Source organism: Syngnathoides biaculeatus, chromosome 9 (genome assembly GCF_019802595.1).
Source record: "Syngnathoides biaculeatus isolate LvHL_M chromosome 9, ASM1980259v1, whole genome shotgun sequence".
NCBI classification, from domain to species: domain Eukaryota; kingdom Metazoa; phylum Chordata; class Actinopteri; order Syngnathiformes; family Syngnathidae; genus Syngnathoides; species Syngnathoides biaculeatus.
Genome location: NC_084648.1, coordinates 22,903,102 through 22,927,963, shown reverse-complemented (window position 1 = coordinate 22,927,963; position 24,862 = coordinate 22,903,102). Strand labels below are relative to the sequence as shown.

Genomic DNA, 24,862 nt, shown 5'->3' with positions numbered 1-24,862 from the left:
GTATTTTTCTTTTTAGATTTATCTCTCTCACGGTGGACATGCACCTACAATGAAAATTTCAGACCCATGATTTCTAATTGGGAGACCTTGCAATATAGCAGGCTGTTAAAATACTTTTCTTCACTATCTCTTCTCCTTGAAGCCTCACTCTCCCCCTCCACCTATCTCATTCATGTACATTTATTCTGTTTTACTTTGACTAATCTTCATTCCTCTCCTACCCAGTGCATGCCTCCATCTTTCTTATTGTTCCTCCACCTGCTCCCTCGCTTTCACTGCATATCACAATATCTGCGAACATCATGGTCCAAGGGGTTTCCACTCTAACTAAATCTGTCTTTCCATCACGACAGCAAACAAGGAGGTCAGAGCTGATTCCTGATGCAGTCCCACCTCCACCTTAAATTCTTCAGTCACAACTACGGTACCTACATTGGACATTTTACTTGGTGCTTATATTTAGGGATGTTTTGGTTAAGTTTAGCTGTGTTAAAATCTCGGAAAATGAGGAGTGAATGTGGGCATTTTCTTCTCAATCTCGCACCATTTTTCATTGACCTAGAAGCATAATCCACCGCTTTTTGATTTCCGTGGTAGCTCTGCGATGTGGTTCGCCGGATAAAGTTGAAAGCCGGGTAGCATAACTGCTCCATTGGAGATGCATCCACAAAGCCAAGTCACCGTGAAGCACAGGGCAGCAGGAAATCCAAAGTCTTTGTAGGTCTTTATCGGAAGCTGAAGTTCATCCATTTTGTTGGCTAGGGAGCATAGATTCGCGAGATGAATCGATGGAGGCGCCAGTCGGTGTAGCCTCCTGCGCAGTTGAACTTGCGTACCAGCTCACGAGCCTCTGTGCCGTGTCTAGAAAAAGATTCAGCGAATTGGTGAGAGTTCTCGGAAAAGTCTGGAGAAGACTCTGATTTAACAATTACACTATTAACATGTAAATTGTGCTTCTACTTACAAAAAAATTCACGTTACAAAAAGACTTCTGGAACTGATTAATTTCATAAGTAGAGGTACCACTGCATAAGCTTTATTTGATGTGAACATTTGCTGCAATCCTGTTACAACACTGAACAATCTGAAAAAAGTACATTTGTGAAATATTTCTGAACCCACATAGCTTTTGCAGTATAGTTAAACATATCAGTTGGTCATCTAGGTCCTTTTTTTTTTTTTTCTAGTTTGTGAAAGTTAATGCAAAGTTCAAATGCCAGCATTTGTCATGGTAGGGGCTGTGTTAGTACCAATGGTACAAATGGTATCTGTGAAGCCCCATTAATGCTGAATGGTACATCTAGGTTTTGGAGGAACATATGCTGCCATCCAAGCAACAACTTTTTTTATCGCCACCCCTGCATATTTCAACAAGACAATGCCCAACCACAATCTACATGTGTTCTACCAGTGTGGCTTTGTAGTAAAAGAGCATGGATGCTAGACTGGCCTGTTTGCAGTCCATACCTGTCTCCCAAATGGGTGGAGCATTATGACACGTTAAACACATTAACAAGAGACCCCGGACTCTTGAACAGCTGAAGCTGTACATGAAAAAAAGAATGACAAATAATTCCATCTTCGAAGCTTGAAAAATTTAAGTTGTTAAAAGAAAACGTGACACAGTGGTTACACAGTGGTTGCAGCCATAAAATTCAAAGTTAATGATTTTTTTTCCAAGAACAAAGTTTATCAATTTGAATATTATTTTGTCTTTCTAGTGTGCCAAAAAAATATGAGCGTTCATTTGAAATGACACACGATGGTGACCCCTAACGGGACAAGCTGAAAGTATTGTCTTGTGTATTCAATTAAATATAGGTTGAACATGGTTTGTAAATAATTTTGGTTTTATTCGTGTTTAACACAACATCGCAACTTAATTGGAATTGGGTTTGTTGAAAGGCATGTGCGGTTGTGGTTTGATGAATAGGATCAGTCTTTTTTTAGGTCAGTTCATTCTGTACAGATCATACAGTTAAGGTTTGTGATGCAGGAGAGGAACTCACAGCAGATACAAGCAAAAACAAGTTAGCTCGCAGGGCATTTTATTGTTTTTCAACAGACAAACAAGGGAGAGGGGCTGACGCTCAGATATGAGTAGTAAGGACCGACAAGCTAGACGAGGGAATCCGCTGTCAGGCAGGTGTGAAAGTGATGTAGCAGGCACAGAGGTTCTGGGTGACAAGCAGAACTGCTGATCAGGATCTTTTTCTTTTTATTTCGTACGAATAACTTGTGAGTTTCATGCAACTGACAGTATGGGTACTCAGGACGAGCTGCCGGTGTTCGGGACTGGCTTAAAGAGACTCTCCCCAAAATTCGTACGTACAATAAACCCTCCAATGTGAAGTAATATTATTATTATTATTATTATTACATATATTTTGGACATTAATTGCAAAAAAATTCAAAATTAAGATTTTTTTTTTTTTTTTTTAAATCCAAGCAAAATCTGGGTATGTCCCAGCTTTGTAAGCCAAACCCGAAAGAAACATCCTTGACCCCGCCCCTGACGTAACCAGTGCTTATCATGACAGACCATTCGTTCTAGCTAAGCCAAGATGCCGACGTGTTGTGCAACAAAGCTGAGAAAACGCACCCAAATTTCTCCTTCTTTAACCTCCCATGGGGTCAACCTGACAGAATAAAGCTATGGCTGTCACAATTGAGGCTCGTTCATCAGCCAGGGAAATTTCCACCCATCTAATCATTACTGGTTATTAGCTGCTCAGTTATAGCCTCTCATGCTGGTAATGTATAAGCAACAACATACTTTGAGGCGGCACGGTGGCCGGACCTCCATGTGTGCATGTTGTCCCCGTGTCTGCGTGTCTCACCTGCCTCCTGCCCCTTCACAGTTGGGATGGGCTCCAGCAAGAAAATGGATGGATGGATGGATATATGTGTAAGCACACAACACTTCCTGGTTACCGTTTATGGCGATGCATGTGTGCAAACCAACCCCTTCCGCCCCGCCGCCGCGGTTCAATCGTGAGAGTCTGGCTGCTTGAAAAGTATAACTGGGGGTAAAATAAAGTCTGGCCACGCCTGCTGTATATTCTCTACATCTAAACCAGCTCACAAAAGCATCAAACAAATCTCCATGGTCCATATATTGGTACTGTTATTGTTTGTCGTCAGCACCACACCCCTCTCCAACACATGTTCCCCCTCGTGTGTATTTTGGCTCAAATGCTTGAACATTGGACTTTATTTTTTTGTCTGCTCAATGGCGGGAGTAGCAATAATACGGAGCATCGACTCTGTTATACTCGCTTTATTGGCTCTTAGCACACAGCACTTCCTGGTTACTATTTACGGCGATGCGCACATGCAACCCCCACTCCCAACCCCACCGCCGGTCGATCGCGAGAGGCTGGCTGCTTGAAAAGTAGAATTTGGGGTAAAAAAAAAAAAAAGTCTGGCCAGACCTGCTGTATATTCTCTCCATCTAAGGCAACTCCTCAAAAAAGCATCAAACAAATCTCCGCGGTCCATATAATGGGATTATTGTTCATCATTAGTGCCACACCCCCTCTCAAACATGTCAAGTTCCGCCTGTGTGTATTCTGGCTCAGGCACACAGGTTTGAACATTGTACATCATGCTATTTTTATTTTGTTTGTAATTATTTTTCACAAAAATCGGCCACAAAATGGCAGATTGTAGACGTTCTCTGTTCGGTGAAACGTATCCACGGACAAAGGGGTGTCACAACAGGAAGCACTCCATGTGAGGCAAATGCTGATTTGCTGTCACTTTTCTAGCCAGGCTCATTGGAATGTCTAAGCGACAGAGGAATTTCAATAATACTTTTCCAATTTAGAGTTGTTTGTTGGTGAAATGTGTGGATAACTCTGGCATCAAAAGAAACACTGAACCCTCATCTAACTTTTGTGTGCTCCCATTCCTATAATTTTGGGGAGAGTCCTTTAAGTGCAACATTGGTGATGAATTGCAGCTGATCCCGGCTGCAATTGGTCTCTGCACTAATGCATATAGACAAAACTAGGAATACACACACACAAACGCACACAGGAAAGAATTTAGGGTGCCGAGGTAGCTTCCCAGCTGCACAGTGGAACAATTGGTTAGAGTCTCGGCCTCACAGTTAAGAGGTCCGGGATACAAATCCTGGCCTCGTCTGTGTGTAGTTTGCATGTTTTCCCCGTGAGTGCGCGGGTTTTCTCCAGCCACTCCGGTTTCCTCCCAAATACAAAAAACATGCATAAATTGGAGAGCCTTAAATTGCCTCGGTGTGATTTTGAATGCAACTGTTGTATGTCTATGTGCCCTGCGATTGACTTGCAACCAGTTTAGGTTGTACCTCCGCCTCCTGTTCGATGGTAGCTGGGATAGGCTCCAGCACTCCTATGACGCTTGTGAGGAAAGGCGGCTCAGAGAATGAATGAATGGAAGATAGAATCCCTAACAGTATTATACCGGGAGGGACTTCATTCAAGTTTGTACCACCCCCTAACTTAATGTATAAAGTACCCAGAGGCACCCACACCCCACAGACCTGGATGTGACACCGCTTCGTCATTGGCCCCTGTGCAGAATCAACCACCATTATTGCCCACAAGTAAAGTTGTTTCTTGTGTGCAACAGGCTCACAACAAAGCTTAAGCAATCAAACAGAGGAATAAATCAGTTCATGAAGATTCCATTCAATACGTTCACTCAAACGTTTGTTTAAACGAGTTCATTGTGAACAACACTACTTGAGCCCTGTCTACTGCTATGACCCCCCCCCCCCCCCACCTGCCCTCCAAAAAAAGAAAATGCAGAAAAGTGCACTGATGCAATCAGTTCTCTTGGCCATTCAATATTTCAGTCCGCATGCAAACCTATTCACCAGAATCAGATTTAATGGCTAGGTATGTAATAACACACAAGGAATTTGTGCCCTTACCCATTCGCGTAGATCAATGCAATTATAGTTATGGAAAGGGAGCAGTTTAAAGTGACGAATCGTGTGATAGTTTACAGTATATATTACTAATACTGATTGGACTAGCAGGATCTGAGGGTGTGTCCCAACAACAGTGCAAGGCAGAAAATAGGAGGTTCACTGATCAAGAATGTAATGACTTAACCCTCTGTTAACCAAGCAGGGTTCCAGGTTATCTTCAAATGTGCAACACTGCTCAATAATGGCAAATGCCAAGTCGGAAAACTGGAAAAGGGGCCCTAATGTACAATCTACAAAAATGCAACATGGGTCAACAGAGGGTTAATTGCAAGGGGGTTGGGGGGCGGACTGTTTGGATGCTTGCTAGTTTTGATTTGCATTGATCGGTAGCACCTACCCGACAGAAGGAGCTGCAAGAGCTGGTGGCCGGGATGTGGAGTGTCCGAAAGGATCCTGCCCGCCCTGATCCTAGTTCGAGTGGCATGCAAGTCTTCCAAGGGTGGGTAGGGTGCTGCCAACAATCCGTTCTGCGATTTTGATTGCCAGTCGCAGTTGGAGTTGTCCTTTTTTGTGGCATCCGCAAACCGGACTGTGATCGTGCTACACAGGACTGATTGGATGACTGCTGTGTAAAACTATATCTTTTGTGCACCCATAATTATAAGGTTCTTGGTCTTTGAAAACATAAAGGGGTTTTCTCACATGTACCATGCATAAATTTTTATATTTTCAAGCAGGATTTGCCAGCGGTGGAGGAGCTGACTGTGTCGCTACCAGATGATGTGGAACTAATGCCAGTAGGAACAGTATCTGGAATCATACAGCAGCTTGGTAAATACAGACACATGCACACAGTTCCAACCCCTTCAGTGTTTCTAATTTTCCCAGGTAAATCATGATATGCACCGTCTGTCTCTGCAGTTATAATCCAGTCTGTGAAAGATTCCCCACCTTTGACTGATGACAGCATTATCTTTGGATCTGATCGTGTAGCTCTGGGCAAGGTTGGCTAGTACTACATTTTATTTGGATTTTGTCCGTTGTTCAAACCCCAAATCCAATGAAGTTGGGTGCTTGTGTAAAAGAAAAATAGAATATGATTTTTGAATCTTTTTAAATTTATATTCAATTAGATATACAAAAACTGATATGTAAATACTGATCAGGGATCAGCCCTTATGCCCATTGCCGTTGTGATGGATAGGCAGTGGAAGTTGAAGTCAGACTTGAATCCCCGTGGACCATGACGTTTGCAGATTACATTTTGATCTGCAGGGAGCAGGTGGAGGAACAGTGAGGTGGGGGCATGCACTGGAAAAGAGAGGAATAAAGATGGTAAAACAGAATGTGTGGAGGAATGAAAGAATTGAAGGGGGATGAGTGAGACTACAGGGAATAGAACAAAGCTGGAAGATTTGAGATACTTGGGGTCAACAGTGCAGAGAAACGGTTCCAAGTCGGTTGCGACGGGAAGAGAAAGGTGTCAGGTGTATGTGGCAGAAGAGTCTGCTGGGATGAATTGACAAAGTTCATTAAACAGTTGTGAGCAGGTAAGCCATGATGTACGGATGAGAGACAGGGACACTGAAGAAACAACAGGAAGCAGAGCTTCCAGAAATGAACTAGAGGTTCGCTCTCGGAGTGACCAGCTCCTAGTCTGTGACAGCGCTAGCATGATCCGGTGACAGTCAAGTGTCCAAGGGACTCAAAAACCATCCTGGGTTAAGATTTGACATCCCTCTTGGCCAATGGGATGCCAGGAAGATGCTACAGTGATAGCCAATAGGAGACCAGCTCTATCCCGCCCTACAAACCAAGAAATAGGAATTGCATCACGGGTAAAGACTGACATCCCTCCTAGCCAATGGGATCCCAGGAAGCTCCTACAGCAATAGCCAATGGGAAAGCAGCTCTATTGTGCCTCACAAACCAAGATGCAAGATGTGCATCATGGATAAAGATTGAGGTCCCTCCTAGCCGCTTGCTGGAGCTTGCTCATCAGACTCTGCATCATTCCCATCCGAAGAACCATCCAAATATTCAACATTATTTACAGCCACAGGTTCAAATCTGTATAAATCTTACCTCCGTTGTTGGAGTTGTCTACAGCTCGCCGTACCTCGCTCGTGACCCCGCCACTTGCTGGAGTTCGCTAGTCAGACGTCATTCCTATCCAATGAACCATTCGAATATTCAACATTACAGCAACAGGTTTAAATCTGTATGGACGTATTCCTCAGTCTCAGATGAGGAAAAAAAATCTGAGAAATCAGCACTGGCCACAATTGTTTCCCAACGTAATCGAGCCTTTGTTGCCGCGCCTATTACGTCACAACTGCGCACGTAGGTCATGAGACTCGCCAAAATGGCAGCGCCCATGAAAATTCGTAATAACCATTAAAAATCTTCTCAAAAAAACATTAAATGAGAGCGGATTGACATCACATTGTCAAGTTACAGTACATATGACCTGACCTCTTGGATACATTGTTAATCCAAACCACCGGAATTTCCCTTTAAGGTTTACTTGCTCCTCCTCTCTAACACCCACTGTCCTCATGCCCTCCCTCACAACATCCATCAACCTTTTCTTTGGTCTTTCTCTCGCTCTTTTGCCTGGCAGCTCCATCCTCAGCACCCTTCTACCAACATACTCACTCTCTCGTCTCTGAACATGTCCAAACCATCGAAGTCTGCTCTCTAACCTTGTCTCCAAAACATCCAACTTAAACTGTCCCTTTTAATGAGTTCATTTCTAATCCTATCCAACCTGTTCACACCAACCGAGAACTTCAGCATCTTCATTTCTGCTACCTCAAGTTCTGTTTCCTGTTATTTCTTCAGAGCCACTATCTCTAATCCGTACATCATGGCCGGCCTCACCACTGTTTTATAAACTCCTCTGTCACAAACACCAGGCACCTTCCGCCAGCTGTTCCAACCAGCTTGGACACGTTTCTTCACTTCCTTACCACACACTCCGTTGCTCTGTATTGTTGACCCCAAGTATTTGAAGTCATCCGTATCTTTTAAGCATCTTTTCACTTTTAAATTATTCTGCGGGCCTGATCAAGCCTCACTGTGGGCCGTATGTTTGACACCCCTGATGGTGAAGGTAAAATTAATGGAATTAATATTAAATTAATATTTCATATACACTATATATAAAAAAAACATACTATTTCTAGAACAGGTGCCTTCAAACAAGATGAAATTATTGTAGTTATTGACATAAGTGGACCCCTTGCAGATATTTTGAGAAAAAAGGCCTTTATCTTTAGCATGTGTGCCTTTGGCCCATGTTCTGTGTTTCGGGGGTAAAAAAAAACAGGGGGTTTATAGCGGTTGGCATGCCCTCAGCATGACTTGTTGGGTGTGTGCACAAGAAGAGTTCTGGCATGTTCCGGTCACATCTTCCATACAGAATTCTGGTTTCGGATTAGATTTTCGGTAACAAACACCCCACCTTCTCGTGACCTCTTCTTGTTTCAGACAAGATTTCCCGTTATGATCTCGACACCTACTGGTCACAGTCACATTTGAAAAATGTACGGGTGTGGTCCACCAGTCATGCTCGCATATATAAAGTTACGGGTGTGGTCCACCAGTCATGTCTGCAGATAAAGTTGCGGGTGTGATTAGGGATGTAATCTCCAGAACTTAAAATAACTTATTGGATATATAATATAACATAACTTTAAATTAATCAAAAACAAATACATAACTGAAATAGATAATTTCAAAGTCAGAAATGTTGATTTCCAATTTCAACTGATATTAGTAGAACATGATATAAAAGTATTTAAAACTTTTCATCAATAAAAATTATTGATCTGACATATTCAGTCACATTTGAAAAATGTATGGGTGTGGTCAGTCATGCTCGCAGATAGTGTCATTAGGGTTGAAATCTCAAGACCTTAAAATAATTTAATAGATTAATATAACTGTATATTAAAAGTAAAATGAACATGACTAAAATGAAAAAAAAATGTCAAACTCAGAAATGTTAATTTCAAATTTCAACTATTAGTTGAACTTGATAAAACGGTATTTACAATTTTTCATCGATAAAAATTATTGATCTGACAAACTTTATCTGATGAAAACTTAAATGCACTGGCCTTCCAAGGAATGAACACGAACAGTCTATCCCGCAATGTTTTGAAAATGCTGAAAGTTTAGTTCAACATAATCACCGTTAGTGGCAACAAGCTAGCGATACATTGTAACAAACATTCCTGTCGGAATCTTAACCTAACCCTTGGGCCTTGACGTGCGTGACATTTTTTTTTCTTCCACTGTCAATAGACCATTGGCAGAAAAAATTTGAGTCCCTCAATTTGAGCCACTGGAATTGAGAAAAATGTAACATGGCCAAGACCTGGCGAATCTTTTGCCTCTGCACTGCACGGGTAGGAGATTTTCCGACAGCAGACAAAGTTGTGTTGGGCGTCTTTCCTGCGTAATGGTCATTCACCAAAGTTGGCAGCTGACAAGCTGCACTTGTAACACTGCCATCCTTTGTTTTTCAGAAGATAATCCCAAAGTCTTGTAAATTCTCCATAGCATTCACAGGTAGCAGGAACCGATGGCGGGAAAGCGTAGGTTTGATGCGGAACCCGGATACGATGTAAAGAATTATTCGCTCAACTTCCGGTATAGCTCCCGACGAAACATTCGTGACGCTTAAGCCAGCAATCAAATACGAATTCTTGTAATATGCATAAAAGTCTATTACAGTACAGAATCGTATGCTAGGATAAACAGCCAATTTCCACGTTTGCCAATTTCTATCGCCTTTTTTAAATTTTACCCGCCAGACTCAGACATGCTCAGTGCGGTTAACTTGCATTTCCTGTTTCATGGTGAATAGTAATTGTTTAGGAGCAGGCTTGTTTAGTTAACGTTTATGAAATAAACACGTAAATTAATGTCAAGACTAATCAAAATAAGCGACGTCTTTCAATATCTATCTACAAATTTAACGCGCGTGATTTTTCGTGCCCGACTGTGCAGATTTGCAAGCGAGCTCTTCAAATCACAGGGACTGTGGTCACATCTTCTGGTTTCAGACAAGTTTTCCACCAGTGAAATCTTAGTTTCATATTAGGTTTCCTGCAATAAACCTTCACATCACTTCCGGTTTCGGCCAAGATTTCCAGTAAAAGTCACGCCACCTTCCAGGACAGATTTCGGGCTAAGAATGTCGTCATATCCAGCATACTTCAGGCAACAAACACCGGCCACGAATGAAGAAATTACGTTTGGGCTACCCCTGACAACAAATGATTAACTTGACTTGGCAATGATGTCATTTGAGGCCATCTATCATTTTGACAAGCTAGATTAGTATTTTTCCCCCTCATTGTTCTGTGGTTGGTACTCATTGTTTCCAGACATGTTTATTCGACGACTCTGTTTTCTGTCCAAAACCATAGTCATTTCACATAGCACAACATTCATGAGCACAACTGGAATAGACACACAATTTTCCTTGTACCACATGCACCATTTCAATTTGAATGGTCTTTAAGGTCACACACCTAAGTATTTCTTATGCATTTCCTTTTCTGTGTGTCAAAGGTTTTTGAAGTCTTCGGTCCTGTATGCAGACCTCTTTATATCTTGCGATTTAACTGTCCTGATGAGTTGAGCAGTAAGGGGCTGACACTTGGACTGGTTGTTTATTGTGCACCAGAAATGAAAGAGTACACTGGATATATCCTCCTACAACAGCTTAAACTGTGAGTAGACAGATGAACAAGCATCTGAGATGAATTAAAAGTCCTATTTTTACATTGTATTCATTTATTGTGCTGAAAATAATTTCCCTGCAGGTTAAAGGGCTCGGATGCATCCTGGAAAAATGATCAAGAACCACCAGAAGAGGTACATTTTAGAACTTGAATCTTTGCTTCCACTGCTACAGATGGGATTCTTCAAAAATTATAGTATAATTTGGTGAATCTCGTAAATATAATGGTATAATATATACAGCGCTGTGAAAAAGTATTCCCCCTTCCTTATTAGGTGTTCTTTGGATATCTATGAATGAATTTTAATATCACTTAGTGAAAACCCAAGGAAATGCAAAATGTAGTTTTCAAATTATAATTCAATTTGAGATGCAAAAAAAATCCAAACCTTTATTTAAAAATTTTCAATACCGGTTTATATTATGTTCTACTATCAGTTGAAATTGGAAATTATCATTTCTGCATTTTATTTGTTTTCTATTTATTTGTTTTTGTTTTTAATTTACAGTTAAGTTATATTAATCCAGTAAGTTATTTTAAGGCCATCCCTAATCACACCCGCAACTTTATCTGTGAGCATGACTGCCCACACCCGTAAATTTTTCAAATGTGACTTGTGACTCTGTGTGTGTGTGTGTGTGTGTGTGTGTGTGTGTGTGTGTGTGTGTGTGTGTGTGTGTGTGTGTGTGTGTGGTGTGTGTGTGTGTGTGTGTGTGTGTGTGTGTGTGTGTGTGTGTGTGTGTGTGTGTGTGTGTGTGTGTGTGTGTGGTGTGTGTGTGTGTGCGTGCGCGTGCGCGCGCACTTGTATTGCTATCCTTGTGTGGACCAACCCTTGGCAAAACCTTTTTTGTGAGGACATTTTGGATGGTCCTCACAAAGATAATGCTTAAGCTAGCTCCATTAGTCCTAATAAATGTTCTGTAAAAGTTTCAAAGAATGTTCTCAGAGAGCTAGAAACCTCAGAACCTATGAGTGCACACATGTCCCTGTGGCACTTGTGGGTACTACAGGCGAAAATTCAATCCAATTTTCTGATTGGTCAAGGGAAGGGAATTTTCTGATTGGCTGTTTCAGTCATGTGACCTCAAAGCCCCATAGAATTGAGGCTGCACAAAGCACATTTGAACTGAATAAAACCTGTAAATAAAGCATTTGTCAAGTAATATAACTTCTTATAAATTAGTCATATTACTGATTTATTACTTAATATAATATTACTATATACTATGTAAGAATATTCCAAATGTGAGTCATTAAATACAAGATAGATAGATAGATAGACGTAAAAACCACAATCCTCTTTCAAAGTCACATATTAGACCTCGTAATCTCTAAGAATGTTCCCAATTTATCTGTTGACATTAAAGACTTAGCCATTTGTGTTCTTTGTGTTTGTGTTCTTTTAAATTAAAATTATGATATAATTCTTTGTGTTCTTTAATTTAAATTACAGATTCTCTCAAATATTCAGCCACCCTGTGTGTCTAAGTTAAACATACTAAAATAAGAGGCCCAGCGCTAAATTTATGCAGACCACAGCTGTATCACAAACAAGGAAATGTAAAATGTCATGGATGCTGTAGCTCCTATTAAAAGTAAGACACTTTTGAGTTAGCCTGGAATAAAATGGAGATGCACTATGATCGTAAAGGCTTTTAAAGTATAAGAAAAAAAAGGTGGTTCAGTAATACTTCTCTATGAACTTGCTTGTAACAGGACCTCTGATGAAAGAGGACAAAGGTGTTGACACTTCTCCACTTTTCTCGTTTGCACTTTTATTTTTTACACAGTATTATTTGTGATATATTGTGATATTGTTTTGGGTAACTATCTGTACCCATTTTTTAAGCGTAATTCTCAATATCTCATGAACGTATTGAGATAGAGCCCAGAAAATCTAGATTGTGCATCGACACATTATGCGCGATGAGTGTTCCGGATTGCAAAAGCGTGTGACCTTGCCAAGTATGAAAGGTCACCGCCATGAAAGGTCACCGGCACTAAGGCCTTTTTCAAGCGGAATTCTCAATAGCTCATGAATGTATTGAGATAGAGGTCTGAAAATGGAGATTGTGCATCGACACATCATGCGCATTGAGTGTTCCGAATTGCGAACCCGCGTGGCCTTCCTGAGTATGAAGGTCAACGTCACTGGGCCTGTTTTTTAAGCATAATTCTCAATATCTCATGAACGTATTGAGATAGAGGCCATAAAATTTAGATTGTGCATCGACACATTATGCGCGATGAGTGTTCCGGATTGCAAAAGCGTGTGACCTTGCCAAGTATGAAAGGTCACCGCCATGAAAGGTCACCGGCACTAAGGCCTTTTTTCAGCGGAATTCTCAATAGCTCATGAATCTACTGTTTTGGTCAGTATTTGAGGATGTTACTGGAAGAGGATTTTAGAGATGCTGATTTCATTTGTATTGGTAAAAATGGCTGCTTGACGCTATCATACATCTCTTTGATGTTGCCAGTGTCAGCGGGAGTCTGGACATTCGAGCAGAGCTGGAGGCAATTGACATTGGCACACCTCCGGCCAATCTGCGAGACTTTTCTGCGGGCTTCCCATCGGGTCAGCAGGTTCTGTTTGCTGTGGCTAAATTTATAGACAGTTTCTGTCACAACCCATCGATACCGAGGGAGGACCCAAATGCAGGATTCGGGAGACACAGAGGTAGTTCGGGAAAAACGTTTTTTGTTCCAAGGTCGGGGATCAGGCAGACAGTCAGGTGCAGCAGCGGTAGTCAGGACGTCGGGCGTAGAGAGCAGGTCCGCAGGCAGACAGGAGTCGGTACACGGGAGATCGATCAAAGAAGGCAGAAGTGTCAAAGGAGTCAGGCTTACGGGGTTGGTCGGAGAACAGGCGGAGGTTGGTGTGCACGGGTTCACGATCAGAGATACGGGAGTGCAGGAACGAGGCATGAGTTGCAACGATCTGGCGAAGGACCAGTCGTCCCCAGGGTCCTATATACACCGGGGCCAATCAGCCAGCATGAGGCGCAAGTGTGTGCCTCCCGGTCAGCGCAGCCGCGCAGGGACCTGCAACACCAAGGCTGGACCGGCAGCAACTTGACAGTTTCAGACAGAAGGCAGTCCTAGCCTTCTTAGCTTCAACTGCAGGTCTTATATCCACAGTTTAAGTTTTAAACCAGTGTGTTGACTTTTTGGTTTGCTTTCCAAACGCCAACATTGGTGAGGTGTACACAATGTCAAGTATTCCCATCTTTCCTGGCCTTTGTTGCTCTGCCAGCCTGGTAGACACTTTTCTTGAGCTGTGGCAAACTCTGCTGCCTTTGATGGGTTTTGCGTGTTCCTGGTGTTGATGTGTGGTCAGTCAGCTCTCTTTGAGTGACACGTTCTTCTGGTCTGTAGTTCAACCTTGCTGCACACTAACAAGTGGTCCGTATTGCAGTCAGCAGCTTTGGTAGCTGCGTGTTGTGTTGTCTTGCTATCTTGTATAACAAATAGACCAGACGTATTTCAAGGATTCAATCTTTACTCACAAGTTGTCAACCATGTACCGTTAACCAGGCGACTTCCGTATCTTCTATATACTATATATCCAGCTACTGAGCATGCCGGGTAATGTAGTTGTTATTCTCTCGAAACTATAACGCCACACGGGTGAGCTCAATTCATGGGAGCCCGAAACATCTGAGAACACGATCAAGTTGGTGATAGTGCTCGGAGGTGGGGTGTCTCCAGGAGACTTGATGTATTTGTTTATGGTGCTCATTCGTAATGGATCTATGTGCCTACACCACGCCAATCCACCCCTGGAGTCACCCAAAGTCTCAAACCCTCAAGTACGAATGGGAAACCATTTTTTTGGGCCTCCGGAATGGCCCACGCCGGCCAAGCTGTTCCGCATCCTGCTAATAGGAGCCGCCATTGAGGTCAACCCCGGGCCTGTCCTGCCTCTGCTCAGTCTGCTCAAAACCAATCCATCGAAACATGACGTCTGTTCGCTAGACCAAGTGCAACGGTTGATGCCACCTCACTCGATGCTCGAAATTAAGCTCAAGTCGGGACTGGACTGACCACTACGTAGCGCCACGATGCGCCACTCGTCCACCACCAGACGCAAACTGCCAAACTAAGCCTCGACAAGTTCCATCCGCGTTCCGCATCCTGCAGTTAAACAGCAATGAACTAGCATCCAAGGCACGGAAATGGAGACTATATGTCGCGGAACGAGATCCTCTTTGTTGCTGTCCAAGAAACCAAGCGAACTCAGCGGTCAAATCTACACAAGATCAGAAGATTATACCGTTCTACGAAACGACCACAGCCAGGATGCTGGAGGGGGCTTGGCATTTATCATCCATCGTAACGTGAACTATCGTGTCGTCCAGCCAACCTGCCACAAACGTGCCCGTTATCGATCAACAATGTCTGGCCGTCCGGGTTGTTCAAAGTAGCCATTTTCAACTATTACGTCCCGTCTGCATCTTCCTGTCCGGCTGGCTACTCCGTACCATGGTGAATCGAGCGGCCAAACGATACGTTCCTTCCAACCGTAGACCAAAGGTCCGCCTAAACTACGCTGCCTCAACAGCCTTTCTTGCCAATGAACATGACACCATCCGGCAAGCGGACCCTTCCGATGCTTGACTTCCCAACATCAAATGCCAGATTAACCGTCTGGTGTCCGAGCACCGGCAAAATCAGTGGATTGAACAAATCGAAAAATCCAGCCTCCAGAGGCCTAAAAAGCTCCGGCCTACCATCAGAGCCTTGAGCAATCCAACCAAACGGCCAGACAACGCTGCCATCGAATTTAACTGGGTACAATCAAAAAACGACGAGACGCATGTCAACGTTTCAATCAACAATTTGTTGAACATCCACCTTCCAACTGTTCCATTCGAGCTACGTTGCACTGCCTCCATGGAATGCCGTGCGAAAACCATCCTCGCTTCACAATGCCGCAAGTCCGAGCGGCCATCAAAGCGTCCAAAAACTCCAAGACACTGGGGCCTGATGTGATAATGAACCACCTTGGACCGAAGGCTATCCAATACCTCACCGACATCTCCAAAATTTCATTGGTCACCCTGGACATTTCAACCATATGAAAACACGGCTGTCATGCCGCTTCCCAAACCAGGGACACCTATCGGTGACGGCAAGTTCTATCGACCAATCAGTCCGTCGTCTCCGCTGGCCAAGACGCTTGAGCTTCTAATCCTCCCCGCCCTGAGCGAGTCGCTGACAACTGCCAGTCACCAGTATGGCTTCAATAAGCTGTTCACCACCTGGAACGCCGAACAGTCAATGAGACTGAACATTCAAATTGGAGGCAATCGGATTCCTATCATCCGTAATCCAAAAATACTTGGCGTCACCTTCGATCCCTCGTTGACTTTTACATGAACACACAAAAATCATGCGCTCCAAACTCAATACGCTTTGCCGGCACCAAGTGGGGCCAGACTAAGGAGACCATCCTGACGATGCATAAGGCCGTCGGAAGATGGATCCTGAACTACGCAGCGCCTCTGTGGACTCCCAACCTGAAGCCAACTCCCTGGGACTCCCTCCAAGCACCTCATAACGCTGCCCTTCGAGCCACCACAGGCTGCCACAAAATGGCTTCCATCTATCACGTACATGCCGAGTCGAAACCCGAAACATAGCTGAAACTCCTTCCGGTATGCGAGCACAATGTGATGCTCAAGAAACAGTACACGCTTCAGTGCTACCTCGCCGGACATCCTAATAACGAGATGACAAGGCAAGACGCGTGCCCCAGAGCGTTGTGCAAAACCATCCGAGATATCGAGCCATCGATCAAGCAGTACATTCATCGGCCGGCCGGCAAAGTCTTTTAAGAAAAGGTAGATAAACGAGGGTTTAGAGAAAGAAAGACATCTGAAAGAAATATTTAAAGTGACTATTTTCTTCACAAAATATACTACTGAGGGTGCTATTGACCTGAGATTTTTTTTTTTTTTACCCGTTTGGAACAACCCAAGTAATCCATACATACAAAGAAAGTAGAATAAGACCAGAAAAGAAGTTGTGTATGATAATGGTAAATGACGCAGGCAAAAGGTATTGAACACATAAAGAAAAGGAGGTGCAAAAAAGCATGTAAACCCAATACAACACCTAAAATCCACCGATAATCAAACAGCAATGCAGGCCCTTGTCAGTGGAAATGAATATTAGTTGGTTCAGTCTTAAATGATGGCCTACAAAAAGGTCTCCTTGCCAAGGTGGAAGTCAAGACACATTTCATATGTAAGAGAAAATGGGTCTCTCAAGACCATTGCAAACTAATTGATGCAGACTGAAATTGGAAATAACACTACTCACGGTCAATATTTAAAATCATTATAGATTAATTGAATAATTGCTGCTTAGGTTGTCTGGTGGCTCAACTGCGAATGCTATGTAGCAATATCCATCCATTTTCCTCACCACCTATCCTCACAAGGGTCACGGGAGTGCTGGAGCCTATCCCAGCTGCCATTAGGCAGGAGGCAGGGTACACGCTGAATTGGTTTCCAGCCAATCGCAGGGCACATTGAGACACGCAACAATGGCACTCATAATCACACCTGTCCAATTACTATAATGCATGTTTTTGGGATGTGTGAGGAAACTGTAACGCCCAGAGAAAAGCCACGCAGGCACAGAGAGAACATGCAGACTCCACACAAGGCGACGCCAGGATCTGAACCACCGTCGTCAGAACTGTGAGGCCAGCGCATTACAGCTGCTCCACCTGTAGCATAAATACTCATACTTAAAATAAAACTACTTAGTAGCAAGCTAAATAAATTTAATGTATTTTAAGCTTAACATTGATGCAAAGCAATAAGGTTTTATTTATTTAAATGTTATGGAATACAAAGTTATACTGTGCGGTGGGGGTTGGGAGTGGGGGCAATAATTTATGATGAGGTGGAAGCAGCAGAATATTTTCCCCTTTTCAGCTCAGACTCGAGGACTGTAGAATGTTGGAAATAAAAAAATAAATTTAATTAAATGATGCATAGTGATTTCAAATGTTGAACTAAAATTCTCGGGAATTCATATGACTACTTAAAGAGTTATTTTTATTTATTTTTTTATCACATGAGGGTGACACTAAACTGTGAGGTTCAGTACATTGCTCAAACTATATTTGTTATATGCAACCTGTTGGTTAGTTTCTGTGCAATCATGAAACCAAAGTGGGGGAGGGGAGAGTTGCTGTGACTGCTTTTGGAAGTTGGTAGACACTTGTGGGGGAGGGGAATGCACCTGCATGAGACGTTGCTTTTAATTAGTACAGAAGTTACAGAACTACACGGATTGACATGTAAGTCAGCATGTTTATTCATACTAAAATGAACGATTGTTCAAGTTGGTGATGTTGTTGTGAACTATATGTTTGTTTTGCCAGAGGTAATATTTTTGAATCTCAACCGTCGAATTTGCGAGTTATCTAAATTTCCCTTCAACATGAGGTTTGCATCTGAATTTCCTTGGTGGAAGTGAATGCATTGTATAAAACACAATCAAGCTTGCTGCAGAACCGAAGAGGCTTGTGAAAAGCTATTTATGTGGCGATCTGGAAGAAAAACGAATGAAAACAACTTACAACTAATCGAGGTAAGACATATTTGATATTTCATCATACTCGGGTTAGTTTTTAATTGTCCATGGGATTTTCAGGCAGAATGAAACTGTTGCTAACGTCAGCAAACCTTTCTATTTTTTTCCCCACTTTCATTCTGAGGATGTAAAACACGCTAACTGTGTGAAGTTTTTTTAAGTTTTTTAACAATTTTTCAATTGTTAATTAAACGTGTCCTTAGATGCATCACAAAAAATAAATCAGTGTCAGAAAATAAAGAAGTTGGTGTGTCAATAAACGTAAAGAGATTTTGAGAATTATATCTTTGCCTTATTCTCAGCAGTTTGAAATTCGTCCTTTTTATATTACTCTACTCTACAGATGAAAAAGAAGATAGACCAGAGTAGCAGGTACATTTCAACCGGGACATAATAAAGGTAACGTTGAAATTTTTACATTATATATGAACCCATAATGTTCTTTAAAAAAATAAAAACTTGAAACCATCAGGTTGGTTGCCATGTTAACAGACATTTTTTAACATAATTGCAAAATTTCACTAGTGATGATATACTGTATCTCAGGAACTCCTGGATGGATTTGGCTGAAAATAATGCGTAAAATGTGATGTTTGGGGCTGCACAGTAAATTCAACTTAATCTATAGATGCCTGAATGTCTAAGACCTCCCCCTATAAGCTACTCTTTTAGAATCTTTGACAACAATATCTGGGAAAATACCAATATGTGGTCAACAATTCTTGTGCGTAAGGTAACATGCAAAAGGTGGGATTATTCCAAGCTGTCATCTTTAGTAGATATCACAGTCTCAGCAATACAAGTATAAATTTCAAGTACAGAATTTGGATCAACAGCATTTTAACATCCACTTGGGTTATATTTTCCCGATATTTACATTTTCTTAAACATTAACATGGGATAACTTGGGTTTAAAAAAGTAATTTAAGAAGGAGGCCTAAAAGGATAAAGGCATAACTGAACAACTGATTTTACAGTTCAGTAATCCCTCGTTTTTCATGGTTAGAGACCCACCCGTGAAAAGTAAAAAACCGCCAAGTAGGGGTAAATGGGTTTATTTATTTGATTCATAGGTCCTTGTTGTTTCAATGGGGATGCCACATTATACCCTATCAAGACGGCTTCCCGTTACAGTACTGAACTAATGTATGCAAGTTGTTTCATTTATTTATTTTTGGCTTCATTGGTCCATGTCATGGCGCATTGGTACGCAGCGATCCGGCAATTTTTTTTCTTTTTTTGGGGGGGGCCCCTCAGATATTCACGATGCACTGAATCCGCTATAGGTGATGCGCAAAGTAGTGAGGGTTTACTGTAATAGTTTTGTGCAATTGCAGAGTATTCAGACTTATTTTTGTTCTAATACAGCTTGCCATGATTTAAAAAATCTGGACATTTAGATGTTTTTTTTCCAGTGATTTTGTGATTTGTATTGAACTTTGAGGTTGGCAGTTCTGTACTACTGTCAAGAGGATATCACAGTAGTGTGTCTAGTTCTGTTACCATGTCTCTTTAGAACCTCCCTGAAAATAATTTGTGTCAAAAACCATGAGTTCAAGTCACTGAAAAAACACAAAATCTTACTCAATGAATTGTTTCTCATTATTTCTTGTTGGGAAAAATAGTTACCGTACTTATTTTGAGAAAGGTTTAACTTCTCTACATAAAACAGAAGAGAGAGACTAAGATCTTTCTTTTCAGAAAACGTACGTGTAAAATGGCAAAATGATTAAAAGTAAGTGGAGTAAAATATTTTCACTAGAATTAGGATAAATTCACTTTATAAGATTGTTTTTGCTATGTATATCGCACAGCAGAATTGTCATAATTTTACTGTTTATATAACAAAACAATTTTCAGTGAGGATGCCAGTACATTTCTTCATTTCTGATTTCTGTTTCAGGTCCAGATCACATATTTTTTTTCCCAATAAATGTCATTAGAAGCCTTGTAGTTATGAAGCAAATGGAGCAGTATTGTGACAACTAGGAGCATAGAGTTATAATAAATTAAGATGTCATTTGACAAATGCATTTTGTATTTCTTTGGGTTGTCTCTGAGTTACATTAAAATTGGTTTCATGATTTTAAACCTTTGTGTTTGAGATTTATTCCCCCCACCCCCCCAAAAAAAAACAAAAAAAAAACTGAAATCTTGAGGAGGCAAATAGTTTTTCACGGCACTGTAGATGCAGAACCAATTCTCTGCAATCATGATTGGAGGGATATTCAAAATCAAATTCACAATTAAATTATGTCACAAAAAAGGGGAAAGTCGACATATATTTTTTAAACAATGGATACTAAATACTACAATTGTATTAAAGGTATTCTGCTATCAAGTCTTACATCTCACTTTCATTTTAAAATAGAGGAAACTTACAATGGTGAATTAAAAAAACACATGGTATTTAATTTAGCTGCGATATATGTTGCTGAAATAAGTCTCCAAAATATGAGCAATACAGTGTCTTTTGTTTGAATAATACTGAGAGAGAAATTTTAAAATCAAACATTTGTGTGTCATCAAATCTGCCTAGCAACAAGGGGCCAAGTCCACACAACTACATAAAAATAAGGTTGGCTTTTAGTTTAGTTTTTAGTTGGAGTGTTTTGCAATCGAAAGTGATATTCTGGCTCTCTAAACCCCTCCAGTGATGGCTATGTGAGTTGCATCATTCCAGCTATAGTGGAAGTGGTGGTCCTCACAATGAACTCAGTCATAGTCCACACAAAGTAGCAAAAATGTGCGTGTGTGTGTCTGTGTGTGTGTGTGTGTGTGTGTGTGTGTGTGTATATGTAGGTATATGTATGTATATGTGTAGATATATGTAAAATTTTAAGGGCAGCTGATTAGTATTACTAGATCTATATCTAAGATAGTGAGCAATGTGGTCGAGTGTATCAATACAATGCGACGTCACAAGTTTGAGACTTAAACGTAAATACTAATTACTACAGATCAAATTCTTTAACATGTTTTGCTGTACGGTGTAGAAATTCTCGTATATATTTTCGTGTATAATCTATATCTATACTATAATTTGTATAATATGGGGAAAAGGACAATTTTAGATGTTTTTTTTTTTTTTACGGAATAGTTCACTTAATTCATTTGTCTTGAGATAAGATGGCATATTTTAAGGATGTTTTTAATGACAAATGTGATTTTGTGCAGTGATAGGGGTATGGGGGGCAAAAAAATCTGGGCTTGGCTTTTTTTTTTTTTTTGGTCGGGACTTAGAAATTGTACTTTAAATTTTTGTCTAAATTTTGTTCACAGATCCCGCCAGAATGCACCACAGCCATCCATATTTTTTAAAACATTTCCCAGGGGGAGCATGCCTCCGGACCCCCCCCAGTGCTCGCATTTGTATTTTCAGGAATTTTCACGAAAGTCCAATTTCATCTCTATAATTGGGACAAGAACTAGCTGTGAAAAGTGAAAAACCGCAGCAGAGTGGGGAATGTACTGTATGTTTATGTGGGTACCAGAACGTTTAAAATATGTAAACAGTATTTGTAATTTGCATATTTGAGGCAAAAAGAGGTGTTTAGTTAAATCTTTAATTGTAAAACCATACAAAAATATATACAGTATTACAAATTTATCATGGAAATATGTTATAAAACACTTACTGTATTATATTACTATATAGTTACCATTCATCACTTGGGAGACTTTTCTGCTGGAGGCACTGGCGATGTAGCTGAGTTTTCAACCTTTGAGATGGGGTGTTGTTTTGTCTGTGTGTCCCTTGTGGGTACCAGAGTGTTAGGGTTAGTTTGAAAATGTCAACAGGATAATATTTATACTTTGCACGCTCTAGACAAAAGTTACAACGGTACAAGTGTCTAGTTAAACAATGATAAAACATTTTTACGGCAGTATGTAATGAACAGAATTAGAGAATCTTCTGCTGGAGGTGCTGGCGAAGTACATAGCTGAGTTTTTTTTTTTTTTTTTTTCACCTTTGAGATTGTTTTTTTTACCTTTGAGATTAATTTTTTTTTTCTGTCTATTTGGATACCAAAATTAATCTTGCTGGAGGAGCTGATGGTGTAACTGAGGTTTTTCTTTGAGAAAAAAATGGTGTTGTCTTTGTTTTTTCTTCTGCTTCAAAATTCCCCTGTACATGGACATAATCCAGTCAACACAATTGCTAAACTCAACAGCTCGTACCATATTGTTGATGTTTATGCAAATCCTTCCTTCACATAACGATGAGCAACATCATCGCCAGAGGAAGCCTCACCGTACAGCTGCATGCCTCTGAGGCCATCATGTTTTTGAAATTTTTCAAACCTACCTTTGCTTGCCAAAAAGCCTCGTGTTTGAGGGGGTCAAAGTTCGTCAGCACTTTCTTCAGCCTGTTCATCATCACTGGGACGTTTTCTGCAATCCGCTATCCACAAAGGTAGCGCAGATTCCAGTCCAACTTCTTTTTTTTCTTTCGGCTTGTCCCGTAAGGGATCACCACAGCGTTCATCTTTTTCCATCAAAGCTTATCTCGCGCATCCTCCTTTCTAACACCCACTGTACTCATGTCCTCCCTCGCAACATCCATCAACCTTTTCTTTGGTCTTCCTCTTGCTCTTTTGCCTGGCAGCTTCATCCTCAGCACCCTTCTACCAATATACTCACTCTCTTGCCTCTGAACATGTCCAAACCATCGCAGTCTGCTCTCTCTCACCTTGTCTCCAAAACATCCAACTTTGGCTGTCCCTCTAATGAGCTCATTTCTAATCCTATTCAGCCTGCTTACACCAAGCGACAACCTCAGCATCTTCATTTCTGCTACCTCCAATTCTGCTTTCCGTTGTTTCTTGAGTGCCACCGTCTCTAATCTGTACATCATGGCCAGCCTCACCACTGTTTTATAAATTTTGCCCTTCATCCTGGCGGATACTCTTCTGTCACATAAAACACCAGACACCTTCCAACTGTTACACCCCGCTTGAACCCATTTCTTCACTTCCTTACCGTATTTAAAGTCATCCACCTTCGCTATCTCTTCTTCCTGGAGCTTCGCTCTTCCCCCTCCTCCCCTCTCATTCACGCACATATATTCTGTTTTACTACGGCTAATCTTCATTCCTCTCCTTTCAAGTGCGTACCTACATCTTTCTAACTGTTCCTCCGCCTGTTCCGTGCTTTCACTGCAGAGCACAATATCATCTGCTAACATCATGGACCAAGGGGAATCCAGTCTAACCTCGCCTGTCAGCCTATCCAGGCATGAAACCATACTGTTGCCCACAGATACTTCTGTCCTCAGTCTAGCCTCCACTACTCTTTCCCATAACTTCATTGTGTGGCTCATCATCTTTATTCCACTGTAGTTTTCACAGTTCTGAACATCGCCTTTGTTCTTAAAAATGGGGACTCGCACGCTTTTCCTCCATTCTTCTGGCATCTTCTATCCTGCTAGTATTCTATTGAATAAGTTGGTCAAAAACTCCACAGCCACCTCACCAAATTGCTTCCATAACTCCACTGGTATGTCATCAGGACCAACTGTCTTTCCATTTATCATTCTCTTCAGTGCCTTTCTAACTTCTTCTTTACTAATCAAAGCCACTTCCCGGTCATTTACGCTCGGCTCTTCTACTCTACCTTCTCTCCCATTTTCTTCATTCATTAACTTCTCAAAAATACTCTTTCCATCTACTTAGCAGACTACTAGCACCAGTCAACATATTTCCAACGCTATCCTTAATCACCTTTACTTGTTGCACATCCTTCACATCTCTATCCCTCTTTCTGGCCAACTTGTACAACTCCTTTTCTCCTTCTTTTGTATCCAACCAGCCAACCACTCTGCCTCCTTTAGGGTGGGTGGTAGGGCCACCCCGGATGAGCCCCCTTTTCTTGCCTCTCCCTCTTGCCTTGGTGGGAGCAGGTTTTTTTTAATCCTCATCAAGCCTACACACCAACTCCAGGACTTTATTGCGTATGTGATGTCTGTTCACTTGCACAATTCAGTGGACACAGGTGACTCAGCAATCCTGACTTCACTGGTCCTGGCCTCGGTATTTGTTTTTGTCCTATCATTTCCTCTTCTGTAGGGTGTTTTTCTCGTGTCTTTCTCTCCCCTAACAAATCTTATATTCAACTGCGTTTTTAATATAAATACCCGTTATAATACAATAATGACCACATAGGAAGTATGTTATTAAAAAAAAAAAAGTTTCACAGGAGAACTGCTCCAATATCAAAAGGTTTGCAGATCGGTTAACCAGTTAACCAGAAGCTATTATTAATAATGCTGCAAAATTCATCAAGAAGGCGACAACCTAGATGGTACGTAGAACGAAGCGGCACACTGAGTACAGCATGTGACTCAGACTATGCAAAATTATCTCCACTGCATTCCACGCCCTGCAACAATTTTTGATGTGTGCACGTCAAGTGAGAGGGCATTCTCTTGTGATGCAATGCCGACATTGTCCGCTGACAACTATGAAAAGACCTTAATACAGGTTTCAAGCATGCAAATTGCTGTTTTTTTTCCCTTCCATTTTGTTCTTACTAGTATGTCATGTCTTGCTGCATTCTTTTCTTTTACTCT

General features: G+C 41.4%; 3 protein-coding genes across 5 annotated transcripts in view; 1 reads left to right on the top strand and 2 right to left on the bottom strand.

The window, feature by feature from the left end:
• Positions 1-24,862, bottom strand: part of LOC133506337 (uncharacterized) — a 52,627-nt gene that overhangs the window by 16,487 nt on the left and 11,278 nt on the right. The gene's annotated exons all lie outside the window — the stretch shown is intronic.
• naf1 (nuclear assembly factor 1 homolog (S. cerevisiae)) overlaps positions 1-24,862 on the top strand; it is a 47,268-nt gene that overhangs the window by 21,812 nt on the left and 594 nt on the right. The window contains exons 4-7 of one of the 2 annotated variants that reach the window (XM_061830383.1): positions 5,653-5,749; positions 5,840-5,922; positions 10,505-10,665; positions 10,759-10,810. In XM_061830383.1, the coding sequence (XP_061686367.1) occupies positions 5,653-5,749; positions 5,840-5,922; positions 10,505-10,665; positions 10,759-10,810 (393 nt within the window). The remainder of the gene's footprint in view (positions 1-5,652; positions 5,750-5,839; positions 5,923-10,504; positions 10,666-10,758; positions 10,811-24,862) is intronic. The other variant, XM_061830382.1, reaches the window with a different exon arrangement.
• LOC133506339 (uncharacterized) lies at positions 432-24,860 on the bottom strand. Of its 2 annotated transcripts, none has more exons than XM_061830384.1 (2): positions 21,954-24,860; positions 432-861 (listed from the first exon to the last, which is right to left on the bottom strand). In XM_061830384.1, the coding sequence occupies exon 1, from the start codon at positions 23,705-23,707 to the stop codon at positions 22,790-22,792; it is 918 nt and encodes a 305-aa protein (XP_061686368.1). In that variant the 5' UTR covers positions 23,708-24,860; the 3' UTR covers positions 432-861; positions 21,954-22,789. The 2 variants fall into 2 exon arrangements, with proteins under 2 accessions (XP_061686368.1, XP_061686370.1); XM_061830386.1 differs by lacking the exon at positions 432-861 and adding an exon at positions 5,939-6,229.